Consider the following 25,885-nt stretch of genomic DNA (forward strand, 5'->3'; position numbering starts at 1 on the left):
TAGATAAAGGCTCAGATACCTCCTCTATCAGCTCCTTGAGTATTCTAGGGTGCATTTCATCAGGTCCTGGTGACTTGCAGACATCTAATTTTCCTAAGTGATTTTTAACTTGTTCTTTTTTTATTTCAACTTCTAACCCTACCCCTTTCCCACTAGCATTCACTATGCTGGGCATTCCTTCATCAGAGTGAATGCTAGTGGGAAAGGGGTAGGGTTAGAAGTTGAAATAAAAAAAGAACAAGTTAAAAATCACTTAGGAAAATTAGATGTCTGCATGAAACCATGGGGGTATTTGAGCATTGGAGCAAACGTCACTCTAGCCCTGGGCCTGGCTCAGCCCTTTCCAGCCAAAGCCAAGCTAGTGACATCAGCGCCGGGTAACTGGGCCCAGCCACGTGGCCACTGCTCTGGGGGTTGGTGAGGGGGAGCTGAGACCAACGCCAGCGGCAGAGGGGGCTGTTATGAGCGGCTGGTGTGACTGCTGCAGTGCCCAGGCTGGAGACCTGCCCCCAGAGCAGACGGTGAGAGAAACAGCCCCTCTGGAGTTACCCGCTGCCAGTGACAGACACCACCCAAGCGGGAGCCTGGTCCCAGTGGTTAACCCCCTCCTTGTTAAATAGCTGCCCTTCCTCCCAGTGTGTGGCAACAGCTCCCAGCTGGGGGTTGGGTCAAGTCAGTGCCCCGTGGCTTGCGATCCCCCCGTTTACGTGGGCCATGGTACCAGGCTCCATGGCAAAGCTGCCAGCAGGGCGGGGATGGGGCAGGGCGCATGTCCCACAGGACAGCTCCAGCAGAAGCAGAAGGTGCTGGAGCCAATGACATCAGGCCGGCACCTGCAGTCCAGTAAGAGCTTGCTAGGAGCACCTGAAGCCGAAGAGCTGCAGCCCACGGGCGACCTGCTGGGCTTAGCTAAAGGCTCCCCGTTAGGTAGCGCGGGGCACGAGGCGCGGGCAGGGAGGGGCTGAGCTGGGGAAGACTTGGGAGGCAGAGTGTGGTCGGGCATCAGGAGAAAGCCGCTGGGCAGAGCCATGTGGGGAAGTGGCCTGGGAAAGGGCTGTTGCGGCTGCTGTTGGGGTCCCAGGGCTGGAAACTGGAGGAGACGGGGGCCTTGGCTCCCCCCGCAGCCCTCCCTGCAGAGACGTTCCCAAGAGGAGCAAGCCTGAGACGGAGGCAGGTCTCAACCCAGCTTGCTGGCTGGCCTGTGAGGAAGGTGGCTCCGTAGGCAGGGACCTGCCCTCCAGCAGGAGAGAGAGGCTACGCAGGGGGGACAATGAGCTCCTGAGGCAAACCCCAACCACCCGGCAGCGCAGGGCCCTCAGGCACAGCCGCAGCTGTGCCACATCCTGCCCCCCAGCAGGTGCACCGGTGTACAGTGGGTGAGCCCCCGAGCTCAACCCGCTTGCCACCTGGCCCTGGGTGCAGCGGGTGGGCCATGGACCACGCCGGCCCACCTGTGGCTACACCCCTGCTCCAAACTCTCTACCCAGCGGCCAAACCCAGCCCCTTCTTTCTCTGAGCAGAGGAACCAGCCCAGCCTCTGGGTGAAGGCCCTGCCCCCGGCCCGGTACCTTGAGTTTGTGATCCATCTCCCTTTGGAGCTCCTCCATCAGCGCTTTCTTCTCCTTCTCCAGCCGCTCCTCGGCGCCCCGGATGTGCTCCTCCTTGCTGCGCTCCAGGGCCTCCAGCTCCTGCTGCATCTCCGTGTTCTGCTGCTCGAGGACCTTCCTCTGCAGCTCGGCCGCTGCAGCCCGCGCTCACTCAGCTGGGGAGGGGAGAGGCAAAGGCAGAGGGGTGCAAGCACCCATTGGCACAGGGGTGGCAGAGCAGCTGGCAGCTTGGGGCGTGATGGGGCCCAGCCAGCAGGACTGTGCCATGGGCAGCTCGGCCCCGGAGAGGCAGAGAAGCATCTGGGATCATTTATGGAAATGGAGGAATCAGGCTGGGGGATTAAAGCAGACGGGAGCAGGAAGTTCCATCGTTCCCCACCAGGGGGCATTTGGCATCGACCTCTGCTGGAGGCCAGAGGCCGGGCTTGATGGGCCCCTCAGCTGCTCTGCTCCGGCAGCAGTTCCACTGGTCCCTACCTGCCATCTTCTTCTCATTTGCTGTCAGGGTCTGGTCAGCCTGAAGGATCGACCCCGCTACAGCCTCCTTGGCTGCGAGGAACTCCTTGAGAACCTCGTCTGCCTGGGGAATGGCGGGAGAGCAGCTGAGATAGCCCTTTATCCAGACTGGGACTCAGATCACTTGGGGGGCATAGGATAAGGGACAGGGCCTTTCCCCTCTAAGGGGCACCAGCTCAGATCTTGCCCCATGCTGGGGTACTGGCTGGCTTGGGGAAGGGGAATTGTCTCTGGACACCTCTAGGTCAGTGGCCCCATGTGTGAAGCAAGTTTTGGCTGGTCTCAGCCCCATTCCCTCAGGGCAGGAATCCTTCCCTACATAAACAGTAACTGGCCACCACAAGAGAGAGGCCAAGGGCTAGAGGGGTTGGGGGGACCCATCCGCATCCCCCTCCAGTAGGGGGTCCTTGTAGATTGAGCCTCAGGGACACAGTCTCCAGGATTTATGTGCTGTGAGGGGATACAGACATTCAGTGTCACAGGTCTGTTGCCAGAGTGTGGGGAGAATGACACCTGAGTGTAACAGGGCCCAGCCCACTTCCCTAACCCTGGACAAGCTGCGTCTCTGCAGCCAGGAGGCTGTGGTGATGGGCACGTTACACCTGCCGGGAGCTCAACCCCCTCCTACCTTTATCCCTTTCCCAGGCACCTGCCGGTATTTCTCCTCCATTTCTGTCTGGTTGTCCAGGAAGCGCTGGTAGCCCCCAGACACCAAGTAGCTGCCACGGCTGAGCTTACACTCCAGCTCCCCCGAGGCATCTGCCAGCGCGGCCCTGCAGCGCCCCAGGGACGCCTCCTCGTTCCGACGGCAGAACTCCTCCTTCCTGGCCACCAGCTCCACCTGTCACCACAGAATGGGGACGGGGTCCTGAGCTGCTCCGCATGGGCAGGGTAGGGGGTGTGACGTACAGAGAGGGCAGAGAATGGGTGGGATGTAGGAGTCCAGGGGTTAGTATTCTTGGGGTTCTTGCTACGTCTGTCCCTCCGCCTCCCCATGCCTCAGTTTCCCCATACTGCCCTTGTTTGAGCTGTGCCAGAGCTGGTTCCTTTTGGATGGGGAGACTGGATGGTCTTTGGGGCTGGCTTGGGCCCCACATGACATGGGAAACCATCCTGGCATACTCACTGGCAAGGCTCCAGCTTCCCTGGAGCTGTTTGGACACCAGCAGCCCCTGCACCGTAGGCAGGGAGGAAGATGATGAACTCAGCAGTGGTAGGAAGGAGGCGCCTGCACTGTTCATGCCAGCATGACCCTTGGGTGCAGCTTTATACAGTACAGCTCTCTGCCCATCACACCCAATGGGCCCCATGTGCATCTCACTTTCCCTCCCGGGCCTGCTGACGTGCACCCTCGAATACTCGAGCAGCCGGCTCAGCAGCTAGACGAGCCATTAGCAATCGTCTTTGAAAAGTCACGGACTTCAAGAGAGACTCCAGAAGACTGGAAAAGCTCTTACACAGCGACCACCTATAAACAGGGAAATGAAGAACCCCCCCGGAATCACAGACCAGACAGTTCAACGTCAGTGCCAGCAAAGATAAAGGAGCACGTAATTAAGGAATTCGTTTGCAAACATCTGGACGATAATAAGGCGATAAGTAACAGTCAGCATGGGTTTGTCAAGAACAAACTACTTCAAGCCAGGCTGAACGCGTTCTGTGATAGGATAACGTGCCTCACGGGATAGGAGGAAAGCGGCAGCTGTGGTGTATCTTCACTTTGGTAAGGCTTTTGGTACAGCCTCTCAACAAGAAACTAAGGAAATACACCCTGGGGGGGCGGGATGGATGAGGTGGAGGCATAACGGGTTGAAAAACTGGTCCCCCGGAGTAGTTATCAATGGTTCACACTCATGGTGGAAGGGTGTAATGGGTGGGGTCACACAAGCATCACTTCTGAGTTGCATTCCATTCAATGTCTTCATCAGTAATTTAGATAATGGCCCAGAGAATGTGCTGGTAAAGTGTGTGGATGACACCAAGCTGGGAGGAGTTGCAAGTGCTTTGGGGGATAGGATCAGAATTCGAAATGATCTGGACAGACTGGAGAAACGGTCAGAAGTAAATAAGACGAAATTAAAGAAGGACGAATGCTAAGTACTGCACTGAAGGAGGGTGGGCTTTGGGAACTGACTGTCTAGGAAGGAGCACGGCAGAAAGGGATTGAGGGGTCAGAGTGGACCACAAGCTAAATACAAGTCAACAGTGTGACGCTGTTGCAAAAAAAGCAAACTCCGTTCAGTGATAGTAAGAGACAAAGCCGTGCTAGTCGATACACTATCAAAACAACAAAGCAGTCCAGTAGCACTTTAAAGACTAGCAAAATAATTTATTAGGTGGTGAGCTTTCGTGGGACAGACCCACTTCTTCAGACCAGAGCCAGACCAGAACAGACTCAGTATTTTCATTATTTCCATATTTCATTATTGCCTGTTCTGGGATGTATTTACAGGAATGTCAGAAGGAAGACACAAGACATCATTCTTCTGCTCTACTCTGTGTTGCATAGGTCTGAGCTGGAGTCGCGCGGCCAGTTCTGGGCCTCGTATTTCAGGAAAGAGGTGGGCAAATTGGAGATGGTCCAGAGAAGAGCAACAAAGATAATTAAAAGCCTAGAGAATGTGAGCTGTGGGGGTGACTGAAAAACTTGGGTTTGTTCCGTCTGGACAAGAGAAGGCTGATGGGGGACATGATAGAAGCTTTCAAGTGCGCAAAAGGGTGTTATGAGGAGGAGGAAGAAAATTGTTCTTCTTAAGCTCTGAGGACGGGACAAGGAGCAAGGGACTTAAACTGCAGCCAGGGAGGTTTAAGTTGGACATGAAGAAAGTGGTTAAACACCGCAATAAATTGCCTGCAGAGGCTGTGGAATCATTGGAGATACTGAAGAACAGGTTAGAAAATCACCTGTCAAGGAAGATGAAGATGGTGCTTAGGGGTTTGATGTGCAGGGACTGCCCCCACATGGAGCGTAGCTCTGTCCATTCAAGCCTAGAAAGCCGCAAAACTCAGCTTGGGGATCATCTCAGGATCCAAACCCCACCTGACAGCAGCTGGCAGCCGCCCGGCCCAGGTATGAGATACAGGCCTAACCCTATCCAAACAGCTCTCAGCTCAGACCTGACAAACTCACTACAGGGCATTTGTTCAGCAGCCGACACGTGTGGTCTCTCATGAAAGCTGGTGACGTATTAGTAGCCTAAATGTGGTGCGATGAGCCTGCGAGTGGTATTTAAGGAATGACATAACTCTGCCAAAGGACGCGGCATGATGCTGTTAAAGCCACAAAGAGACACCAGGGAATGATCCTGCACGGCCTTTAGACGACACTGATCATCCTTCGCTGGCCAGGCACCGTGGCCCTGTGCAGTTCTGTCACCCACCCTGGCCCCATCCAAGTACAGCCAGCAGAACCCCAGCCCAGAGACCTGCAAACGCCCAGACCGTGGAAGTGAAACAGGAGCAGTCGGGGACGGCCCTGCCAGTGACTGGAGCCCAAAGCCTAGTGGAGCGTCACAGTGAGTGGGGGGTGCCCCTCTGCTCCCTGTCGCTAGAAAGACACCTTGCTGAGTGATTGGTTTGGCAGGGGCGGGGGGCTGGGATCCTGGGTCTGGAAAACCTGCCAGCTTTGCAGCAGACAGACCTCTGATTAGGTGGCTAGGAAATTAACGAGCCTATGGCCTGGCTGGCGTTTGGTTTGCCTTGTAACCGTTCATTTCCTCCACTCTATCTCGTTTCTAAGCACCCCTCCCCTGTCTCCTTGTTTCCTTACTCGTGCTGTGCCATACACAAGAGCAGCAGTTAGAGGTCGAAGTGGTAAACTGAGGCACACGGCTCCTGTGGAGCTAGGGGAGCTGGGCTTGCTGGGTGGGATGCCCCCATGGGTGGTTTCAGAGGGGGCGGGGAATAAAGTGCTGGGATGGAGCTGAGGACTGGCTACTGCTGGCCACAAAGTGTCCCAACAGAGGAAGGGGGTAACAAGAGGGTCCCCCAAGAACCGTCCCCCAGGGCAGCTGCAGGACCGTACTATGAGCTGCTTCTGGAACGTGCCCTTGTCGTCCTAGAAGGTGCGTCCCGTGAACACGGCCAGCGCCTCCCGCTCGCACTGGGCGTGCAGCTCCAGCAGCTCCCAGAGGGTCTCCGTGGGCAGCCGGATGCGCTGCTCCATCCGCTCCGTGTAGCAGGCCAGGGCCTCCTTCGCTGCCGCGGCATTCTCGATCTTCGCCAGGGCCTCCACCGCGTTCCCGACGCAGGGCACCGCCCCGCGGCTGATGCTGTCCACGTACATCTGGGCCAGGTGCCCCAGGGCTGCAGGGACAAGAGGCAGGCTCTGGAGGGCGCCCGGTAACCTGCCGCGGGGTGCGGGGGGGCACAGAGGAGCCGGCCGGACTCATGGAAGGGGGACTGGCTCCTGCAGCTGTCCTGAGTGCCCCACCGGGAGGAGCAGGTCAGACCAGCCTGGAGACTTTCCCTCTGGGTTTGACCCGGGTGTGACGTGCTGAGACCCGGGGTCTAGTTCTGGGGCCCACAGTCGAAGAAGGACGGTTGTCAGCGGTGGAGGGCTCAGAGAAGAGACACAGAGGGGCCTATACAGGGCTGACCCCGGCCTTCTAGGGAGAGCCAGGCAGAGCTCAGCCTAAGGGCACGTCCCCCCAGTGGGCGCTCCCCAGGCACCGCTGCCGTTGTGTAGACACTGCCCCTGCCAGCAGAACGGCCGCCATGAGCTGCAGAACAAACGCACGTGATTGGCTGGTTGGAGCCCCGCCCAGCACAGGCAGGGACCTGCCCCAGATCTCCGCAGAGAAAATCTCCTGCCTTGAACTCAGACCTTTTCCGCACTGCGGCTTTTTCTCACCCTCCCGCCCAGCGGGCCCCAACCCGGGGGGAGAGGGAGGGAGGGACAGTCAAGGCATGCAGAGGGTGGAGGGGACTCCACTCAGCCCTGCTCTGCCCCCAGCCCCCTCCCGGCCCTGGCCTCTCTCTCCTCCCAGGATGCAGTGCAGGGCCGTGCTCCAGTACAGCTAAGGGGGCAACACTTCGATCACTCTCACATTTCTTGCCTCGCACCACCGTCAACCAAGCCCCTGCTGGGACAGCGGGCTCCAGAACCAGACACGGCTTCCCAGCAGCTGCTGCACCCGGCCGAGAGGGTCACATCACCCCCAAATTCAGCCCATCCATCCAGGACTGCCAAGGACCACCCCCCCACACACACCCGCACTCACATACGCACAGTGCCCCCACACAAACTCCCGGCTCTAGCTGACAGGTGGGTTTCTTGGCAGAGGAGTCAGCACCAGAACCCAGCAAGGGGCCGAGCTTGCCTGTTCCCTACTCTGACCACTAGGCTACAGTCCCTTCTGGGCCGGGCAGAGACCCAGGGGTCCTGACTCCCAGCCCCGCGCCCCTGCCAGCTCCGGCAGTTGCACCCACTCCCTTCACTGAGCTGGGGAGAGAGCACAGGAGTCCTGGCTCCCACTGCCCACCCCAGCTCCTTGCCAGGTCCTGGGCTGGAGCCCAGAGCAGAGAGCAGGAGTGGGCTCCACCCACCGCCCTCTTCCCGTTACAGGCTGGGGACAGGACTGGGTTTGGTAAAGGGCTTTGTCCTGCCCTGAACCTCTCGGAGGGGCCATGGAAACAAAGGGATTTGGTGTCCCCACTTTTCCCTATGACGAGAGTAACTCAGCAAGCTGACGCCCTAGAGAAAGTGTCTGCCCAAGGGCTGCATGAGCCTGGGAGACGAGCAATCCGCCTGAAGGCGCGGGCACACGGCCAACCTTTTATATTGGGTCTGTAAGCCACTTTAATGCTGTGATGGAGTCGGGGCGGGGGGGGTGCATGTGTGAGACTCAGGCTGGATGTGTGTGAGACAAGCAGAGCAGCTCCCAGCGGCTAAGGATGGCCCTGGGGCTGTAACCTAGGCTGGCAGGTAACACCTCTGCCCTGAACAAAGAGGAGGGAGGAGCCGAGCTGGGTTGGAATCGGAGGCGGCAGTTAGAAGCTGGAGGGGAGAGGGAGATGGAAGGCAGCCAGCCGGGCGAGGGGGGAAGCTACACCCCAGAGGGGCTCCCCTCGGGCTGCTCTCCCCAGGACGGGTTGGAATGACTGTCTGTGACTGCTGCACTGACTCTTCTGTGAGAAACTGGGCCTCTGTCGCCTAATAAACTTCCTGTTCTACCTGCTGAGTGAGAGTCACTCCTGCCTGCGGACGGAGTGCAGCGCATGGGGACCCCTGAACCCCATCACAAATGCCCAGTGTGGCTATTGGCCCCAAATATTGCGCTGGGGGGGGAACCGTGCGAGGTGTCTGATGAAAGCTAATGATGCCCTAAATCTGTGCATGCCACTCACGTGTCTGTATCATGTCAGTAGGTGAAGTTATAGATTTTAGCCCTGGAGCTGTGTTAGAAAATATTTCAGTGCTCAGCTTCACAACAGGAGGTGTGAGCTCAGCCCCAGCCAGGACACTGGGCTGAGCAACAGGGTGGAAACCAGGTGCTCAGACTCCGAATCCACATTCTAGGCGTGTGCTGGTTGATTTTTTGTAAAACTTGGAATTGTTTTCCCGGTCGCCGGCGACGCACCTGCGAGTTGCTGGCAGAGCACCAGTGTGCTTCGGAACGTAGTGTGAGAAATGCTGATCTGGACAGTGCTGGGTCCTGCCATGAGGGCAGGGGGCCGGACTCGGTGACCTCTCGTGGTCCCTTCCAGCCCTAGTATTACCCCGGCAGTTCTCGGCCCTAACTGGTTTAGTGAGTCTACCCTCAGCCCTGCCATCAGAGACGACTAGACTGAAAGCCTCAGTCCTTGCAGTGTTCACATCTGGCCCCATGGTGGCAGCGTGACGCTGAGCCAAATACAGGTGACGAATTATATTATCAAAGCTAATATTGCAAAACGGCCATGAGTATTACAGGATAGGCCCCATAAAGCATCAGTGGGACGGGTATGATTCGCCAGGTGTGATCACCTTGGTGCTATGCACGAAGCATCTCCGTACGGCAAGTTATAAGCCCGTGGGATATGCCTGCATGTCAAACCTGGGCTGTGTTTGTGGTGACACCCCCAGACAGATTGATATTAGCATGGCCTAAGGAGCGTGGGCAACCCCATCTTACCAAAGTAACAATGTCTGCCGTCTCTGTACTCTCCAGCACCCAGATCCCGAACAGAGACAAGCCCAATGCACGTAGCGTGCAGGCAGGGCTGAGGAGGGGAAACTGAGAGGCAGGAATGTTTTGTCCCATCATTTATCTTCTCTGCAGTACAATGGGACCTCGCCAGGGCCGGAAGCTGCCTGGCGCTAGGACACTGCCTTTTAGATAAGCAGAAATGTTCAGATACAGCCCTAGAATTGCTAATTAATCCCATAGTCAGTTACTAGAACAATCGAGTCAAGTATAAACATAGCTCAAAAATTGACACCCAGTGGAAGGGACTGGGTGAGGTATCCCTACTGCCTTACTTGCTGCAACCAGAAGCTAAAACCTGGTCTTATGGGTGAATGCCTTGCGGACGCCTCTGTGCAAAGGGAAGGAGTGAGGCCACGTCACTCCACCTGACAACGTTTGAGTTTGCTAATGGTAGAACTGTGTATGATTTAGAAAACTCAGTTCATGGATATTCAGATCACCAAAACAGAGCATCTTGCGCATTGTCCTGGGGGTCGACATTATCAGCTTACCACCCTCACTTACTCTGTGTATTGAACTAGATCTGCGTAATTCTCAATTGTTTGTCTGTATTAGTTTGTGTATTAATAAAGTTAGAGCAGAGTTTATCCCTGGCACCTACTGGTCCCCTTTGAGTTCAAAGCCTGAACACCCACTGCCTGGTGGGCTCGGTGTCCTGTCGAGGACAGCGAGTTGCACAAGGAGCCCGTTGAGGGAGGGAGCCAGCGGCACAGGTAGGGACAGAGGGGACTCCACGTGCTTTCCATTTCTGTGTGCTGAGAGCAGGTGTTGTGACAAAGGTGGGGAAGCACTGGAGTGTGTTAGCGAGAGAGGTGGTGGAATCTCCATCCCTAGAGGCTTTTAAGTCCTGGCTTGACAAAGTCCTGGCTGGGATGGTTTTGTTGTGGTTGGTCCTGCTTGGAGCCAGACTTGGGCCTGACCTCCTGAGCAGCTCTCTTCCAGCCCTCGGATTCTCTGCTGAAGCCGCCCGGCGAAGGTTATACAGGCCGCTGTCTCCTCTCCGTTATGTCTCCCATCCTGCTGCTCCCACCTGGAGCAACTCCGCTGCAAACTGAGGCTCTGAGCAAAGCACTGACCGACCCACTCCAGCTCCAGCATATTCCTGAGGGATAGAAAATGGCACCAAGGCTGTGGTGAAAAGGAAAACCCCATCCCATGCAGAACCCAGTGCTACAAGCATAAGGCGGTAAAACCCAGCTCAGCCGGGATGCACCGTGCTCATGCTCCCAGCTCGTTGGTGGTGTCTGGGCTCTTTTCCAGGCGGGAGACAGGCTGCTGCTGGCCCCCGGCTATCCATCCCCTGCCCAAGAGCTGAAGGTGTGGGGCAAACACCTGACAATCTCCTGGGGCTGGCCTCCCACCACCGCCCCCGGACTGGCTCCCGGAAGGGGCCAGACTGGCAGCCACAGCAGAGCTGAGCTCATCTGGGCCTAACTCCCCCTGGCTGGGGGAGGGGAGGGTCCCCACAGACCTCTCCAGACGGCAGGAGGGGGATCAGTGTTCTGTGGGGGGGGGCCGTGCAGGAGAGATGACAACGCTGGTCAGCAGAGCACCCCCAGCCAGGGGTGTGTATCTCCTGGTGGTGCACGTTCTCAGGTGCCTCAGCGCACATGAACTTTATTCTGCACATGGGTGGAAGAGATTAGCGAGAACACATCTCTCCAGACCATGGGCCACCCCGTCCTGCACTTTTGGGGCTGGAGACCCGAGAGAGAACTGGCCCCTTGTCACATTCCCTGATGTGATTTAAGCCACTTCCTTTAGAGGGGAGCTGAATTCTGGAGGCAGCACATTTCTGTGAATTCGGTTCCGGTTTCCCTTCCCCCTCCCTCACTCTCACCCTCAGCTGGCCGGGTCTCACTGGGCCTCTCAACAGGCGCGATTTAAGGAGGCACAAGGACATTTATATCCTATACTCCGCACTGTCTTCCCCTGAAGGAAGATTCCCCTTTAAGTGACCAGCACTGGAAAGCAGAAAGGGGCCTTTCTTTATACCCTGGCAGTTGCCAAAAAGCGAGAAGAACGAGACTGACTCTGCCACCACCTCACAAGAGCCACTGGCAGTTTGAACTCTTTGGATTAGGGAGGAGATGAAAATGTTACAGGGCTGTTAGAGCCAGCAGCTTTACGCTGACCCAGAGCTGATGGCTGATAGCCAACGTGAGACAACTTCATCCTGCTACTAAGATTCAGCTTCTTAACAGAGAAGGGAATCAACCCTCAGCTTGTTACCAAGGGATGCTGGGAGCCTTTGAATCAAGGCTGGACAAGTCAGAGCCATTGATGCTAACTCGCTGACCAGGTATGGGCTGAATGCTGCCATCACTGCCTGAAGCAATGGGGTCTATGGCATGTAGAAGATGGGACATGTGGATTGTTGTGGGGCTCCATAGTTCTCCGGTCTTGTGCCCCTGCTGGAAAGGATGAGCCCTCTCTCTCTCTCTCTCTCTGTGTTCTTCCTTGGTGTGTTTCCCATGTTTTCTGCTGGGGTGAAATTTCTGAGCTCGCTCCCTGTGTGGAACTAAATGGACCTAAACTCTTCTTCCCCTGATACTCCCCTGGGACCTGTGCCAGCTACCTGCCCTGCCCAGGAGAAACCAATCACACCTGCAGCTGGGATCAGGGCCCTCTCATGCCAGGCACTGCCCACACACATCCAGAGGCAGGCCCAGCCCTGAGCGCTCACAGCCTAACAGGATCGGTGCCCCCATTTTACAGAGAGGGAAACTGAGGCAGGGCGGGCGGCACTCAGGAAGGGAGCCACGTGTCCTGTGTCCCTGAGGGGAAGGGAGGGGAAGGTTCTAGAAACCCAGGGGAAGTCACTGGGGGCCGCTGGCCAGAGCTGGGCTGTGTTGATTATGTGAGAAGGGCCCCAAAGGACACAGAGGCTGTAAACCCACATGTTTTGACTCCTGGCTCCCCAGGGCTTGTGGGAAAAGGTGAGGGGGAGCCAGGAGCAAGAGAGACAGGGTGGTCACAGTAGCCCTGCTTATGCCCCTTACCCCTGACTTGCAGCCCCCTGATAGCCCCTGGGCTCCCCATCCCCCACTCTGCCGGTGCCCCTCACTCCCAACCCGCATTCCCCAAGCGGGAACACATCCCATATGCTAAGCTGGTGGGGGGACGCGGCGCAGGGGCAGGGCTGGTTCCCATTCCATGGTGGCCGAGTCTGGGAGGCTGGTTCTGAGCCGGGCTCTGGGGCCAGGGGCCCAACACCGGTGGCTCTCAGCCACATCCCAGGACTAGCCCCCATGGGCTGGAATTTGGTGCTCAGTGGCTGGAACTCAGGGGCTGCAGGAACTTAATCAGCCAAGTCTTCAATTTACCAGGCTCAGCCCAGAATGGAGTAACAGTAGCTGGGAGCCAGGACTCCTGGGTTCTCTCCCTGGCTCCAGGAGGGCAGGGGGGGCTGGTGGTTAGAGCAGGGGGCAATCTTGAGGCATTCATTCGCTGTCTGGGGGGCAAGGGGGCGTGAACTAAAGCAGCAGTTCCTGACTTTTTTTGAGATGGGGACCCATTTGGACAATTCAGGAAGACTGTGACCCAAGTCAATTCAAAACAGGGGTGGAAGGGTGGGAGGGTCTCCCCTGGGAAAAATGCAGCCCCCGCCGCCACCCTACTCCCAGGCTTATACCACTGTCATCCCCAAAACACCTCCTTTGCCCCCAGGCTTAACCCCTCCCAGCCACCCCCTGCACCTCTCAGATTGGGTTGCCAGATTTTTGGAAAACTTTTGCGGGACAGGCAGCTGCACCAGTGGGATCCACAGGCAGGGCTGCCTGTCCCATTTAACGTCTCCAGAAACCGGGTCGGGGGCGGGGACCCTGGCAGCCCTGTGGCTAGAAGCTGGCTGGAGCATGGAGCCCTGGCTGGCTCTCAGCACCCTGCACCCCCAGGCTTAAACCCCTCTCGGCCTCCACCCACCTATATGAGTTATACCCACTGCTGCTGCTGCCGTCCCTCACTGCTCCTTCCCTGGGACACCACCACCTCCTCTGGGTGGCTCCCCCAGCCCTCCTACTCCTTTCCCCCACCTGCAGTGCTGTGGGGCTCAATTTAATTGGTTTAATGCCAGATCCCTCCTGCTGGCCATTAAACCCATTTCAGCGCGGCAGGGCAGGGGCTGGGAGCCGGAGGAGTGAGCGGCAGCAGCTGCGAGAGCCGCAAATGGCTCCTTAAAGAGCTGTAGTAAAGAGAGGCTCAGTGTGAGGGTAAAGGCCGAGGACACCAATCAGTCCTTTGTTAACATACAGTGAATCTAAAGGCCTCAAGCCTGAACAATGGTGAGTTAAAGCAAAACTTGTGCTGGGAAGGTTCTGCCCACAGGAACGCAGCAAGAGACAGAGCTGGTAAGTCACAGGGCCTAAAAGCACCCAGAGCCAGGCACTGAGTGATACACACAAACCCATCCTGCCTGGCACCACGCACTCCCCATCCCCTCCCCATAGAGAACAGCTCAGCACCAGGTACGTTCCCACCCATGTTCAGGAGCAGGTCGCAATGACAGCAGGATGGACAGTGTTGTTTGGATGGTACCACCATTATCCCCCAAGTTCACAGTTAGCTCTAGTTACATTGGGGGTGTCAGTGTATTACAGTGAGGGGGTTGTGCCTGGGCACGTAACTTGTTTATACCTGTGTATAAGAGTGTGTGTAACAGGGGCTGTGTCGCACGACCTAGGGGATGACGGAGCCCCCTTGCCGTCAACTGAGTCGCGTTCATTGTCACGGCGCGTGCATGTACCTATGTAAACTGTTGAGTCACATTGGAGACTCATGAGGGTGTTGGAGACCATCTGGCAACAATCACAGCGCAGATCACGGAGCCGAGTTCTGCCCCGGCCAATAAATGGGCTGAGTGGAGTTTGCAGCTGCTCTGCACAAAGAAAATCTTTGTTGCTCTGGAATCCCGACAAGGGCCCATCCCTGGAGACGTCACCCGGAGGCTGGGTCTGTTGTGTCTGGCGCAGATGCTCTGTGGGGAGCTAGGACTCCTGGGTCCCATCCCCAGCTAGGCTCTGTGATGCTGGAGGGAGCCAGAACTCCTGGGTGCCATCCCCAGCTCCACTCTGCAACTCCGGATGAGGAATTCCCTGCTCCACTCTCTGGGTTTTGTATCCCCTGTGCACTGGGCTGGCGGCGTGCTGCTGGGTTCCCCAACTGAGGAATGAGGGGGCAGACCCAGGGGGCAGATTCCACCCCCCCAGCCAGGTCTGTCCCTCCAGAGCCTCCCGCCCCAACCTCCTGTCCCAGGAACACACAGGGGTCCAGCTGCAGTTGTGTCTGAGCCTGCAGCTGGCACCCCCAGCAGGGAAAGGCTCCTGCCTGATTCGCTGATGCAATCTAAGCCAATTTATTTAAAGTCTGAAGGAATTCCTGCATATCATTACACCCCTCCAGACCTGCTTGTTAGCCACATGGGTCTTTCAGGAGCTCTTAACATGTGAGGTTTAAAGAGGCAAAGGGACATTTTAACATTCATATCCTATAACCTGCACTGCCTCCCCCTGGAAGGAGATTCTCCTTTCATTAATCACACCTTGCAAAGAAGAAAGGGTGCTCTGTTTAACCCTGGCTGCTGACAGAAGGCATGAGTTGGAGTCTGTAAAATTCCTTGTGAGGGTATGCTCAGGGCTGGAGCTATTGGTTTATGGAAAAGAAGATTTACAAGGGCAGTTAAACCCATCACCCCAAGGCAGAACAGGAGCTGACAGCTGGAGCCAGGTGAAAGCCTGGAATGAAGGTGCCAGTGGGGGAACCTACCCTTGGCACATGGGCTGGGTGTGTCTGTGTTGATGGTGCTAGCTTGCTGACCAGATATGGGCTGGGTGTGTCTGAGCTAGCTCACTGACCAAATACAATATAACTGCAGATATTCATCTCCTAGAACTGGAAGGGACTTTGTCTAGTCCAGTCCCCTGCCCCCTTGGAAGGACCACGCACCATCCCTGACATCTACTGGCCCCAATCCCCGCCCACACCCAGGGGTGAGAAGCTGCACTCACTGCCAGGGCAGTGGGCCCTGTGTCACGCAGAAGGGCAGATATGACTTGTTGGGTGGCTCCAAATCTGGGAGGCCGGAGATGTCCCCGCTGCCATCTGCTGGGGGGGGATGAGCCCTGCTTGGTGGGTCTTTCTGTGTCCAGCTGTCCACTGCAGGTGAAGTCGCTGAGCTCCTGCACTGTGTTCCTGTTCCTGGGGCCTGTGCCAGCTCCCTGCCCTTCCCCGGAGAAATGAATCACTGCAGCACTGGGGTGTCTGCCAGTCCCAGCAAAGACAGGGCACCCATTATGCCAGGCGCTGCCCAGACTCCACCAGAGACAGGCCCTGGCCCATGTGCTCCCAGCCTAACAGTACCTCTGCAGTACTAGCAACTCCAGGGAAACTGAGGCAGAGCAAGTGGCCCAGCCAAGCCAGTGGGCGGCTGAGCTGGGGGAAGGAACCAGGCGTCCTCTGTCCCAGGCGCCTGCATGTCCTTCCTGTTCTGGTTGGGTGTGGGGGAGGGTGGTTCCAGGAATGGGGGAAGTAGCCAGGGGTCACTGGCCGGACCTGGGCCTCTGACAAACTGCAAAGGGCACAAAAGAAGCAAAGTCCAGAAAACCCATATTTAGACCATTGGTCCCCACGGGCCTCTGGGAAGGGCTGGGAGCACCTGGGCCAGGGGGAGGAGCAGCTGGGGTTGCTGTGATAAACAGTTCTGCCAGTGCCCCTCACTCTGCCAGCCCAGCCCTGTCCCACCCAGCCCTGCCAGAGCCCCTCGCTCCCGACCTGCAGTCCCTGCCAGCCCGTCCCCGTCCCACCCAGCCCTGCCAGAGCCCCTCGCTCCCGACCTGCAGGCTCTGCCAGCCCAGCCCCGTCCAACCCAGCCCTGACAGAGTAGCGACTGGCACTACAGGGATTTCTCCCCAGAGGATGAAGGGCTCAAACTTTCCAGCCCTAGATCCAAGCTGACTTCCGACCCCTCCCGTCCCGCCTGAAAATAGCAGTGCGGCTCAGCCATCCCTTTATGAATCACATTTTCTCTTCCTCCTGGTTATCTTAACGCCCTTATTCACCGTGACAGGGCACCTTGGCTCAGGCTTGTGAAGTAGAGCTCCCGTCTTGCCCAGCTGGCACTAAGATGCAGCCAGCTCTGAGGCAGGGCACATGAGCTGTTAATGCAGAGACACCTGGCCCCTCACAGAGTGCTGAGATGCAGCCAGCTCTGGGGTGGGGCCAAGGAGCTGTTTATCTAGAGATCCCAGTCACAGGGTGGTAAGATGCAGCCAGTTCTGGGGTGGGGCACAGGGGCTCTCGCAGGTTTTTAAAACAGCTGCACAGGGCCAGGCTGGCAGGGAGGGTGTCCCAGCCTGCGTGTCAGAAGCTGGCGATGGGTGATGGGAGGGATCACTGGATGATTCCCGGCCCTGGGGGTCCCGCCATTGGCTGTGGTCAGCGGAGGAGAGATGGACCTTTGACCTGACCCAGCCTGGCTGTTCTGATGTTCTGATCTGTCATCCGGTGCTGAGATGCGGCTGCTTCTGGGGCAGGGCGGCTGCAAATAGAGGGGAACAAATCCCCATGGGGCGGGGGGGGCAGGACAGGGTGTGGCCAGGCTGGGAACCCAGCAGGGGAAACCAGGGATGCCAGAGGATGTGCTGGGCTGAGTCAAGGGCAGCAGCAGCCTCCCTGCTGACTCAGAGCGAGGGGGGGCAGAAGGATGAGTCAAAGGGGGCAGAGATGGGTCTGATGCAAGAGTGGTGCTTCTTTCTGGGGGGCGGGGCTGGGAGTTGGGGCACCCTCATGGCTGGGGGGCTGGGAGCGGGGGCACTCGCCGGGCTGGGGGGGGAGCCCAACGTGTGGCCTGGAGCTTTGCACGGAAAACTCCCCCCCCCGCAGCTGAGGAACAAGGGGGCAAAGCCCCCCGCCCCCGCGAAATGCCAACCCCGGGGGGTGGGGCCCAGGTGACTGTCCAAGGACCCCCCCCCCCCCGGCGCTGCCCCGGCTCCTCCCCCCGCCCCGCCCCGTCCCGTCCCGTCCCGGGCCACTCGCTCCTCCAGCCCCCGCCCCCGCCGCACCCCAGGGCCGATAGCGGCAGAGACGGGAGAGACCTGCAGCCGCTGCCGCCAGGAGCGTCCGTCCGTCCGTCTGCCGCCCCTGGCTGGCCCCGGCCCCGGCCCTCCACCTGCTGCCCTCTGCTCTCCCCCCCTCCCGTCTGTCTGTCTGTCCCAGCTCCCCTCCCCCTCCGTCTGTCCGTCTGTCCCCGCTCCCCCCGCGTCCGTCTGTCCCCGGCCCTCCACCTGCTGCCCTCTGCCCTCCCCGCCCGTCCGCCCCTGCTCCCCTCTCTGGCCGTCTGTCTGTCCCCGCCGCCGCCCCCGGGCACGCTGGCTGCCTGCTGGCTGCTGAAGCGTCAGCGCTGGGGGGCGGCCGGGGGGGGCCTCACCCCCTGCCTGCCCGGGCCCCCCTACGCGCAGGAGATGGGGGCCAAGCAGACCCCCCCCGAAGCCACCGTCCTGCCCGTGCCGGGGGCGGCGGGCGAGAACCTGCGACGCCTGCGGCTGCGGAAGGGGCTGCTCAAGGCTGAGGGGCGGCTGGCGGGCTGGGGCCTGGCCCTGGCCCTCGGGGGCATCCTGCTCATGGTGCTGCACACGGAGCTCGCCTGGTTCGGGGGCTGCAAGGTAGGAGGGGCCGGCCCAGCCCAGCCCTGACCCGCAGCCCCCCTGCAGCCCCCTGCCCTGCTGGTGCCCCCCACTCCCAGCCCCCAGCGCCCCCCCGCGGCCCCCTGCCCTTCTGGTGCCCCCCACTCCCAGCCCGCAGCTCCCAGTGCCCCCCACTGCCAGCTCACAGCCCCCCTGCGGCCCCCTGCCCTGCTGGTGCCCCCTGCTCCTGGCCTGCAGCTCCCGTTGCCCCCACTCCTGGCCCTGCGGCCCCCTGCCCTGCTGGTGCTCCCTACTCCCAGCTCCCAGTCCCAGACAGGGAAACCATCTCATATGCTGTGGGGGGGTTGGGTTTGGCTCTGGGGGCTGGTGGGGGGCTGGTTCTGACCCAGGCTCTGGGGCCCGGGGCAACTCTCAGCCTCATCCCGGAACCAGCTGCCACGTGCTGGAATTTGGAGCCTCGGGCCTGGGCTGCCCCAGCTTCATTATCTAGGTTATTGATTTACCAGGTGCCAACCATGGGCTGCAGGTGCAGGGATCAGGGTGTGGGGCTGGGCACCCGGACGCTTGGGTTCTCTCCCCAGCTCTGGGAGGGGGTTGGGGGGGGCAGGGCTGGGCGCCCGGACACCTGGGTTCTCTTCCCGTCTCACAGAACCCAGGCTGCAGTCTCATGGGTGCTTGGGCTTCGCTGACAGTCAGCAGTGCTATCTCAGCTCTGGGTCCTCTCCCAGAACCCTCCCTTCTGCGGGCAGGTCTGGGCCTGGGCAGCAGCCCAGGGATGGTACAAAGTCCACCTGAGATGCAGAGAGCCAGTGTGGGGCTGATCCCTATGCCCCGGCAGGGCACGAAGGGTCACTATGCTGCAGGGCGTGGGTGGGATGCTTGGTGGGGAAATTGAGGCACGAAGCAGTGGTAATACCTCTCTCTCTGTGGGCGCCTGCTCCCGCCCTGGGCACCTGCCAACCCCACGGCCAGGATGCAGCCAAGAACAGCTGCTCTGATTGTTCCCAACACAATCGCGCCCTTCAGCGGGGTGAGGGGGTGGGGACGGGTCTGGGCCAGTGACAGGCTAAATATTGATCCGGATAGAGGAGGCTTTGCACAGAATGAGATAACCACAGCCCGAGGCCTGGCCGTTAGAGTGCAGGGGGTTGGGGCAGGGGAGGCTGGGAGCCCGGATGCCTGGGTTCTCTCCCCATCTCTGGGAGGGGAGTGGAGGCTGGTGATTAGAGCAGAGGGTGGAGGCTGGGTGGGGAAGTAGGGTCTGTGGCTAGAGCAGGGAGGTGGGGAGGGCTGGGCGCCTGGGTCCCCTGCACCCACCCCACCCTTGACCGGCCCTGCCCTGCCCTGCCTTCCTCTCCCTGCTGAACCCCCTCAGCCCCCGGCCACATGGCCACCTGCCTGGGCTGTGCTGTGTTTGCTCAGGGCGGGGCGCCAGTGGAGCGGACAAGCTCCCCCCCCCGCCCCCAGGGCCTGGCTGGGATCCACCTGGGCTGGGAGCTGCTTCCTGGGACACCTACAAATAACAAAGAGCTTCTGTGCAGAGAGTGGCCAGGCCTGTGGGCCGAACCCCCAGAGCCACCCATGGGGGGACAGGGAATGGGGCTGGAGCCTGTCCCCTCTGGGGCCTCCACCCCCCCCAGCCCAGGGCAGGCTTGGGTGGGCTGGGGCAGGGGCTGGCTCCCCCAGCTCAGGGCAGGCCAGGTCGACTCGGGGTCTCAGGCGGGTTCTCTCCCTCAGTGGTTCGTGTACCTGTTCCTCGTGAAGTGTCTCCTCTCACTCTCCACCGCCGTGCTGCTGGGCCTCGTCCTCGCCTTCCACCTCAAGGAGATCCAGGTGTGCCCCCCACATGCTGGCCAGGCCGGGGTCCTGCCTCCGGCTTGCCCCCCACTGGCCCCAGAAGGTGTGGCCCTGAGTGGGGGGTGCAGTGGCAGATTCCCTGTTTGGGGCCAGAGCTCCCCCAGCTGCTCAGATCTCTGCAGCAGCCCCCTCAGTATCAGCTCTTCCCAAGTCAAATGGGAACCCAGGAGTCCTGGCTCCCAGCTCCCCCAACCACTAGCCCCCACTTCCCTCCCAGAGCCTGGCTTAAAACCCGGAAGTCCTGCCCACCTCAGCCCTGCTCTAACCACTAGACGTCATTGCCCTAGTGGAGCTGGCAAGAGAACCCAGGCATCCTGGCTCCCAGCCCCCACGCCAGTGGCAGAAGAAGCACTGACTCTTTTTCCGGCGGTTGGGGGCAGATTCCATCTAATCGCGGCAGATCAGCTGAGCTGGCGCTTTGCTATTGTCCTGCCAGCGGGGGCGTGATGGGGCTGGGAGCTGTGGGGCAGGGGTGCACACACAAGCACACGTGCACAGACACAAAGGTGTGTGCACACCCATGCAAGTACATGTGCAGACACAAAGCTGTGCACACACCCATGCACACCCATGTGCACAGACACAAAGGTGTGCGCACACCCATGCACATACACATGCAGACACAAAGGTGTGTGCACACCCACGCACACCCATGTGCACAGACACAAAGGTGTGTGCACACCTATGCACTTACACATGCACAGGCCCAGAAGCGCACGTGCACATCTGTGCACACATCTGTGCACAGACACAAAGGTGTTCACGCATACCCAGGCACACGTGCATGGGCAGACAGAAGTGCACACACATGTGCATGCATGACTGTGCATGCTCATGTGCAGACACAGACGTGCACACCCCCCGTGCATGCACACCCACATGCACACACACACACACACTGGGCTTTCTCAGCCACGGGGCAGAAACAGGCGGATGTAATGAGGGTGGAAATTTCTGCCCCCCCGGGGTTTATCAGGGTGGGTAGTGAAGAGTGCCCGGGTGTGAGTCAGTCACATGTGCCTCTGGGCACAGACAGACAGACGGACAGACAGACGGATGCACATGCAGGGAGCAGGGGTCAGCCCTGCCACAAGCAGGTCACGCATGCACCCTTCCCCCACCCCCACTCCAGCCACGCGTGGGCTCAGCTCTGGGTCTCCAGCCCCCTCCCTGACGACCCCTTGGGGGCAGGACCAGGAGGGGTTGTGAGTGGCCCCTTCCTGCAGTGGGCTGGTTGTGGGGCTGATTGCCCCACAGATCCCCAGGGGCCAAGTGGGGGCTGTGGCTGGGGCAAATCCCAGAAAGAAAGACGGGAAGTGAAAACGAAAGCGAGAAACTGGCAGAGAGGGGGAGGGTGAAGTCAGGACTCCTGGGTTCCCTCCCCAGCTCTGAGGGGAGTGTTGTCTAGCGGTTACAGGGCAGGGGGCTGGCAGCCCGGACTCCTGGGTTCCCTCCCCAGCTCTGAGGGGAGTATTGTCTAGCGGTTACAGGGCAGGGGGCTGGCAGCCCGGACTCCTGGGTTCCTCACGCTCTCCCCTTGCTCTTCGCCCCACAGCTCTTCATGCTGGACAACTCGCTCCGGGACTGGCGCGTGGCGGTGAGCGCCCCCAAGCTGGGCCTGATCCTGCTGGAGCTGCTGGTCTGCTCCCTGCACCCCTTCCCTGCGGGCGGCTCCCCCTGCCTGGGCCCTGAGCACGGCACCCACCTGCCCTTCCTGGCAGGGGCCGAGACGCTGCTCTCGCTGCTGATGTTCCTGCGGCTGTACCTGGTGCCGCGGGCAGCGCTGCTGCAGAGCCAGGTGCTGGGTGACGCCTCCTACCGCAGCATCGGCTCCCTCAACCAGATCCGCTTCCAGTACCCCTTCGCCCTGCGCCTGCTGGTCAACAGCCAGCCGGCCCGCGTGCTGCTGGGGCTCACGCTGGGGCTCTGGCTCACCGCCTCCTGGGTGCTGTCCGTCTGCGAGAGGTGCGGCCCCGGGCGTGGGGGGGGGAGCAGGCAGGGTCCCAGGTGTAGCGGGTACAGGCAGGGCCCCAGGCGGGCGGGGGGAGCAGGCAGGGCCCCGGGCGTGGGGGGGGAGCAGGCAGGGCCCCAGGGTTTGGGGGGGAAGCAGGCAGGGCCCCGGGCGTTGGGGGGGCGAGTAGGCAGGGCCCCGGGGGTGGGAGACATCTCTGACGCTGTCCCCCCCAACCCCCGACTGCAGGGAGAACTCTAGCGAGGTGGGGCACCTGGCAGGGACGCTGTGGCTGATCCCCGTCACCTTCCTCACCATCGGCTACGGCGACGTGGTGCCCGGGACCACATGCGGCCGCCTGGTCTGTCTGTGCACTGGCATCCTGGTAAGAGCCGGGCCCCCGGCACAGCCTAACCTTCACACAGCCCTGCCTAGCACCCCCGAGCGCTGCCCTGGGGCCCTGCCTGGCTAACCCCTCCTCGGGCTCTGCCGCAGGGCGTCGGCTGCACGGCGCTGCTGGTGGCTGTGGCAGCCGATAAGCTGGAGTTCACCCGGGCGGAGAAGCACGTTCACAACTTCATGCTGGACATTCAGTGCGCCAAGGAGGTAAGGGGAACCCAGGAGTCCGGGCTCCCACCCCGCAGCGCCGGGCAGGGCTGTGATCCTCTGCCAATGGGATGGGACCACTCCTGGCTTTGGGCCCTCCCGGCACCTGCTGGGAGGAGGGGGGGGCAGGGCCCCCAGCGTGCTCCTCCCCCCCAGCTGCACAGCCTGAAGGGACACAGGTGCATTGTGGGAAAACAGCCTGGGTTCTTCGGTCCAGGTGTATTGTGGGATGGGGATGCTAAGGCCTCAGGTGCATGCTGGGAAGGAGCCCAACCCTGTGGCCCAGCTGCATCAAGGGAACTATAGGGAGGAACCTGGGGCGGGGGGGGGGGGCTGGTGCCCCTCCCTTCTCCCAATCAAGAGCCCTGGTTGTGGGGGCGGCAAGGCCCAGCTGCCCCAGTGCATTGTGGGCAGGATGAGGCCCAGGATCCTGACCTGTTTCCGCCCCCCACTCCTACCCCTGCAGATGAAGAACTCGGCAGCCAACGTCCTGCAGGCAGCCTGGCTCTTCCACAGGCACAGCCAGGCCCGGGCGCAACACAGGCACCTGCTGGCAGCCATCCGCAGGTGAGCAACCATGCCCAGACGCCTGGATCCATGGCCGGGCGGGTGGGCAGTGGGACCTAGTGGTTCGGGGAGTGGGCTGGGAGCTGGACTTCTGGGTTCTGTCCCCAGCTCTGGGAGAGGAGTGGGCTACAGTGAGACTGGGGAGCCCAGGGCCAGGCTGGCAGGGGCTGCAAGCTAGGAGCGAGGGGCACTGGCACGGCTGGGGGTGAAGTCGGGGGCTGGGCTGGCACCGGCTGAGCCCTTTCTGTGGCTCCTCAGGTTCCGGGAGGTCCGGATCCGGCACCGGAAGCTGCGAGACCAGGTTAACGCCCTGGTGGATGTGTCCAAGGTGAGTCCCACATGCCCCAGCGAAGGGGATGCTCTGTCTTGGGGATCCTGCAACCCCTCGTGTTCGTCTGCCTGACCCTCCCAGGCCCTGACATAACCCTGTTGGGGGCTAACAGGAAAGTAAAAGCTGCAGAGACGGAGCCAGCAAGGAGGGCTGGGAGCCAGGACACCTGGGTTCTCTCCCTGGCCCTGGGGGGATGGGGGGGAGTGGGGGCTAGCAGTTAGAGCCAGGGGCTGTGGCTCAGGAGTGAGGCGCTGCTGGTATCCAGGGGCGGTACGTCCCCACACAAGTCCAGCTGGAGGGGTGTTGGTGTCTGACCCTTGACCGCTTCCCCACAGTGACACTGGGTTTCGTCCGCTCCCCACAGGTGCAGACCATCCTCTGTGACCTCAGCACCGGGCTCAGCAGCTCCCAGCGGGGCCTGGAGAAGCGAATCGACGCCCTGGACCAGAAGCTGGATGCGCTGATGCAGCTGGTGAGGTGCACCCTGGAGGCCAAACAGCCACTGCTCCAGTCCCGGGACAGCCAGTCAGGTGGGCACAGTGCCTCACGCCCGCCCCACAGCCCAGCCAGTGCTGCTGCCTCCTGACCCACAGGCCCTCACCCACTTAGTGAGTGAAATGGAAAGGGCTGGGCTCTGCTTCTGGTGTAACTACAGCTCTGTATCTCTCTGCCCTGCAGGCTGGTGAGGAGGGTTCGCCTGATATTGGAGCCCAGAGCCTGGTCTGGGGGTACCTGCCCCATAGGCTCCTGCGAGGTCACAGCGCCTTGAAACAGGGACGCCCCTTGCAGGGCTGGGAAGGAGAGAACAGCGCCAGCCGTCTGCCCTCACCCTGCTCCACAGTGCCAGGGCCTGTGTGCCCAAGCAGGGGCTGTGCCTTGCCTGAGAGGCACCCCACTGGGGAATAATCCAGGGGGGCAATGCAGCTGGCCCCGCACCCCTGCAAGTAGGTGTGCAAACACCCAAGCTGCAGAAGATGGAAGTCACATGCTTTGCACCAGATTTGATTGTAAAAGGTGTGCAAGGGAGCCAGTCAAGGAAGGCATATGTTTTGCACAAGGTCCTCTGGGATTGTGAAAGCTCCAGGGCATGAGAAACTGTGCCCAAGGGTGAGCAGCAAATGTGAGCTGGAGTGCAAAAGGCTGTGAAATATGGTCAGCCTCTGCTTTGCACTGGGGTGCTGATTGTGAACAAGTGTGTGAGGGACAGTTGTGAAACACGGCAGAGGGATCCTTCAGCTTTGACATGTGAGGGAGTTGTGCAAGGCTTCGAAAGCAGCTGTTTTGCACAAGGGGCTCTGGAGTTGAGCCCCTGGGAACGGGCAGCAGAGCCCACAGGTGCACACAACAGTGCAGCTCAGCGTGCCAAGAGGCTAAGCGTGAAACACAGCAGCTCCCCTCAGCAGACAAGGCCGGGCACACCCCCACCTGGAGCCCAGGCACGGACCATGGCGAGTCCAACCCTCACCCAGAGCCCCAGCCACGCATATAGCCCCAGGTGCACCCAAGGCCAGTTCCCACCGGGGCCCAGCCTGGAGCAGCACCAATACCTGGGGTAGGAAACGACCCCTGGAGCCTGGTGTTTAACAGGCAATGCTGGCACCTGGTAGGAGGCTCCTTGAGATGCATTTGGCAGCACAGCCCCCCAGCTTCCCATCCCACCTGGCATCACTGTGATTTTCTTCTGCACCCCTAAATTCCCTGCTGCCCTTGCAAATCTCCCTTCCCCACCGTCCTGGCCCCGAGATGGCTGCATCTTAGCACTGAGTGAAGGGTCCTGTAGAAACAGGCCCTGCCCCAGAGGTGGCTGCATCTGCTGGCAGGGCAAGGGGCCCGTCTAGCAATTCAGGCTTGAGTCAGAGGCAAAAATGGGAACCAGAAGTGTACAGGGCCCACTGGGCTGCCCTAAAATGATGGCTCCCTATGACAGGACAGCTCCAGGGGATAGAACAAGGGTGTGAATCACGCAGCAGAGATGGTGTTTTGTGGCCAGCTGTTGCGCACAGGATCCAGGTTGGGGCAGGGTTTGTCTATTACCTGATGTGTCGGGGTGGGGAAGGGTATCCATCAAATATCCATATTGCCATACAGTATCTGGCATGCAGGGGCCCCCGAGTGCCCAACTGCAGCGCTGTACAGCACCTGGCACGTGCGGTGCCGGGGTGCCCAGCCGTGGTACCGTACAGTGTCTGGTGCCCAGGGTGCCAGGTGCCCGATGACCACCGGGGAGAGAGGAAGCTGCTCCACTGGAGAAGAGCTGAAGTGTGGGGCCCTGGCAGTCTGCTCGTTGCAGACACAGCTGCTGCCTTTGGAATAAAAGCTGTTTGCCAAGTGTCTGCCTTGGCCTCTCTTCTGTGCCCCGCAGCTCTGCTGGCTTGGGCCCCGAAATCCCACCCTCCCCATGCCCACCAGTGGGGCTTACAGCCCTGTCCCCAGCCCTCACCCCTAAACCTTCCCACCCCTCACTGCCAAGGGCCCATCATGCTGCGCCCCCCGGCTTCCACTTTCATCTTGCATGGGGCCACCCTGCCTCAGGGCTACCTCTTTCCTACTCCCACTGTCTGTCCTTGGTGGGCGGAGCCTGGCCTGACCCACCCCCATCCCAGCGAAGGACAGGGGTTGGA

General features: G+C 60.2%; 1 protein-coding gene across 2 annotated transcripts; it reads left to right on the forward strand.

The window, feature by feature from the left end:
* The first annotated feature begins 17,519 nt into the window (after window positions 1-17,519).
* On the forward strand, window positions 17,520-25,587 carry KCNN4 (potassium calcium-activated channel subfamily N member 4). Of its 2 annotated transcripts, XM_074980779.1 has the most exons (9): window positions 17,520-17,970; window positions 19,690-19,785; window positions 21,365-21,774; window positions 22,010-22,145; window positions 22,256-22,366; window positions 22,833-22,933; window positions 23,192-23,261; window positions 23,629-23,794; window positions 23,943-25,587. In XM_074980779.1, the coding sequence occupies exons 1-9, from the start codon at window positions 17,770-17,772 to the stop codon at window positions 23,948-23,950; spliced, it is 1,299 nt and encodes a 432-aa protein (XP_074836880.1). In that variant the 5' UTR covers window positions 17,520-17,769; the 3' UTR covers window positions 23,951-25,587. The 2 variants fall into 2 exon arrangements, with proteins under 2 accessions (XP_074836880.1, XP_074836881.1); XM_074980780.1 differs by lacking the exons at window positions 17,520-17,970; window positions 19,690-19,785 and adding an exon at window positions 19,811-19,852.
* The last annotated feature ends 298 nt before the right edge of the window (window positions 25,588-25,885 follow it).

Source organism: Carettochelys insculpta, chromosome 30 (genome assembly GCF_033958435.1).
Source record: "Carettochelys insculpta isolate YL-2023 chromosome 30, ASM3395843v1, whole genome shotgun sequence".
NCBI lineage: Eukaryota > Metazoa > Chordata > Testudines > Carettochelyidae > Carettochelys > Carettochelys insculpta.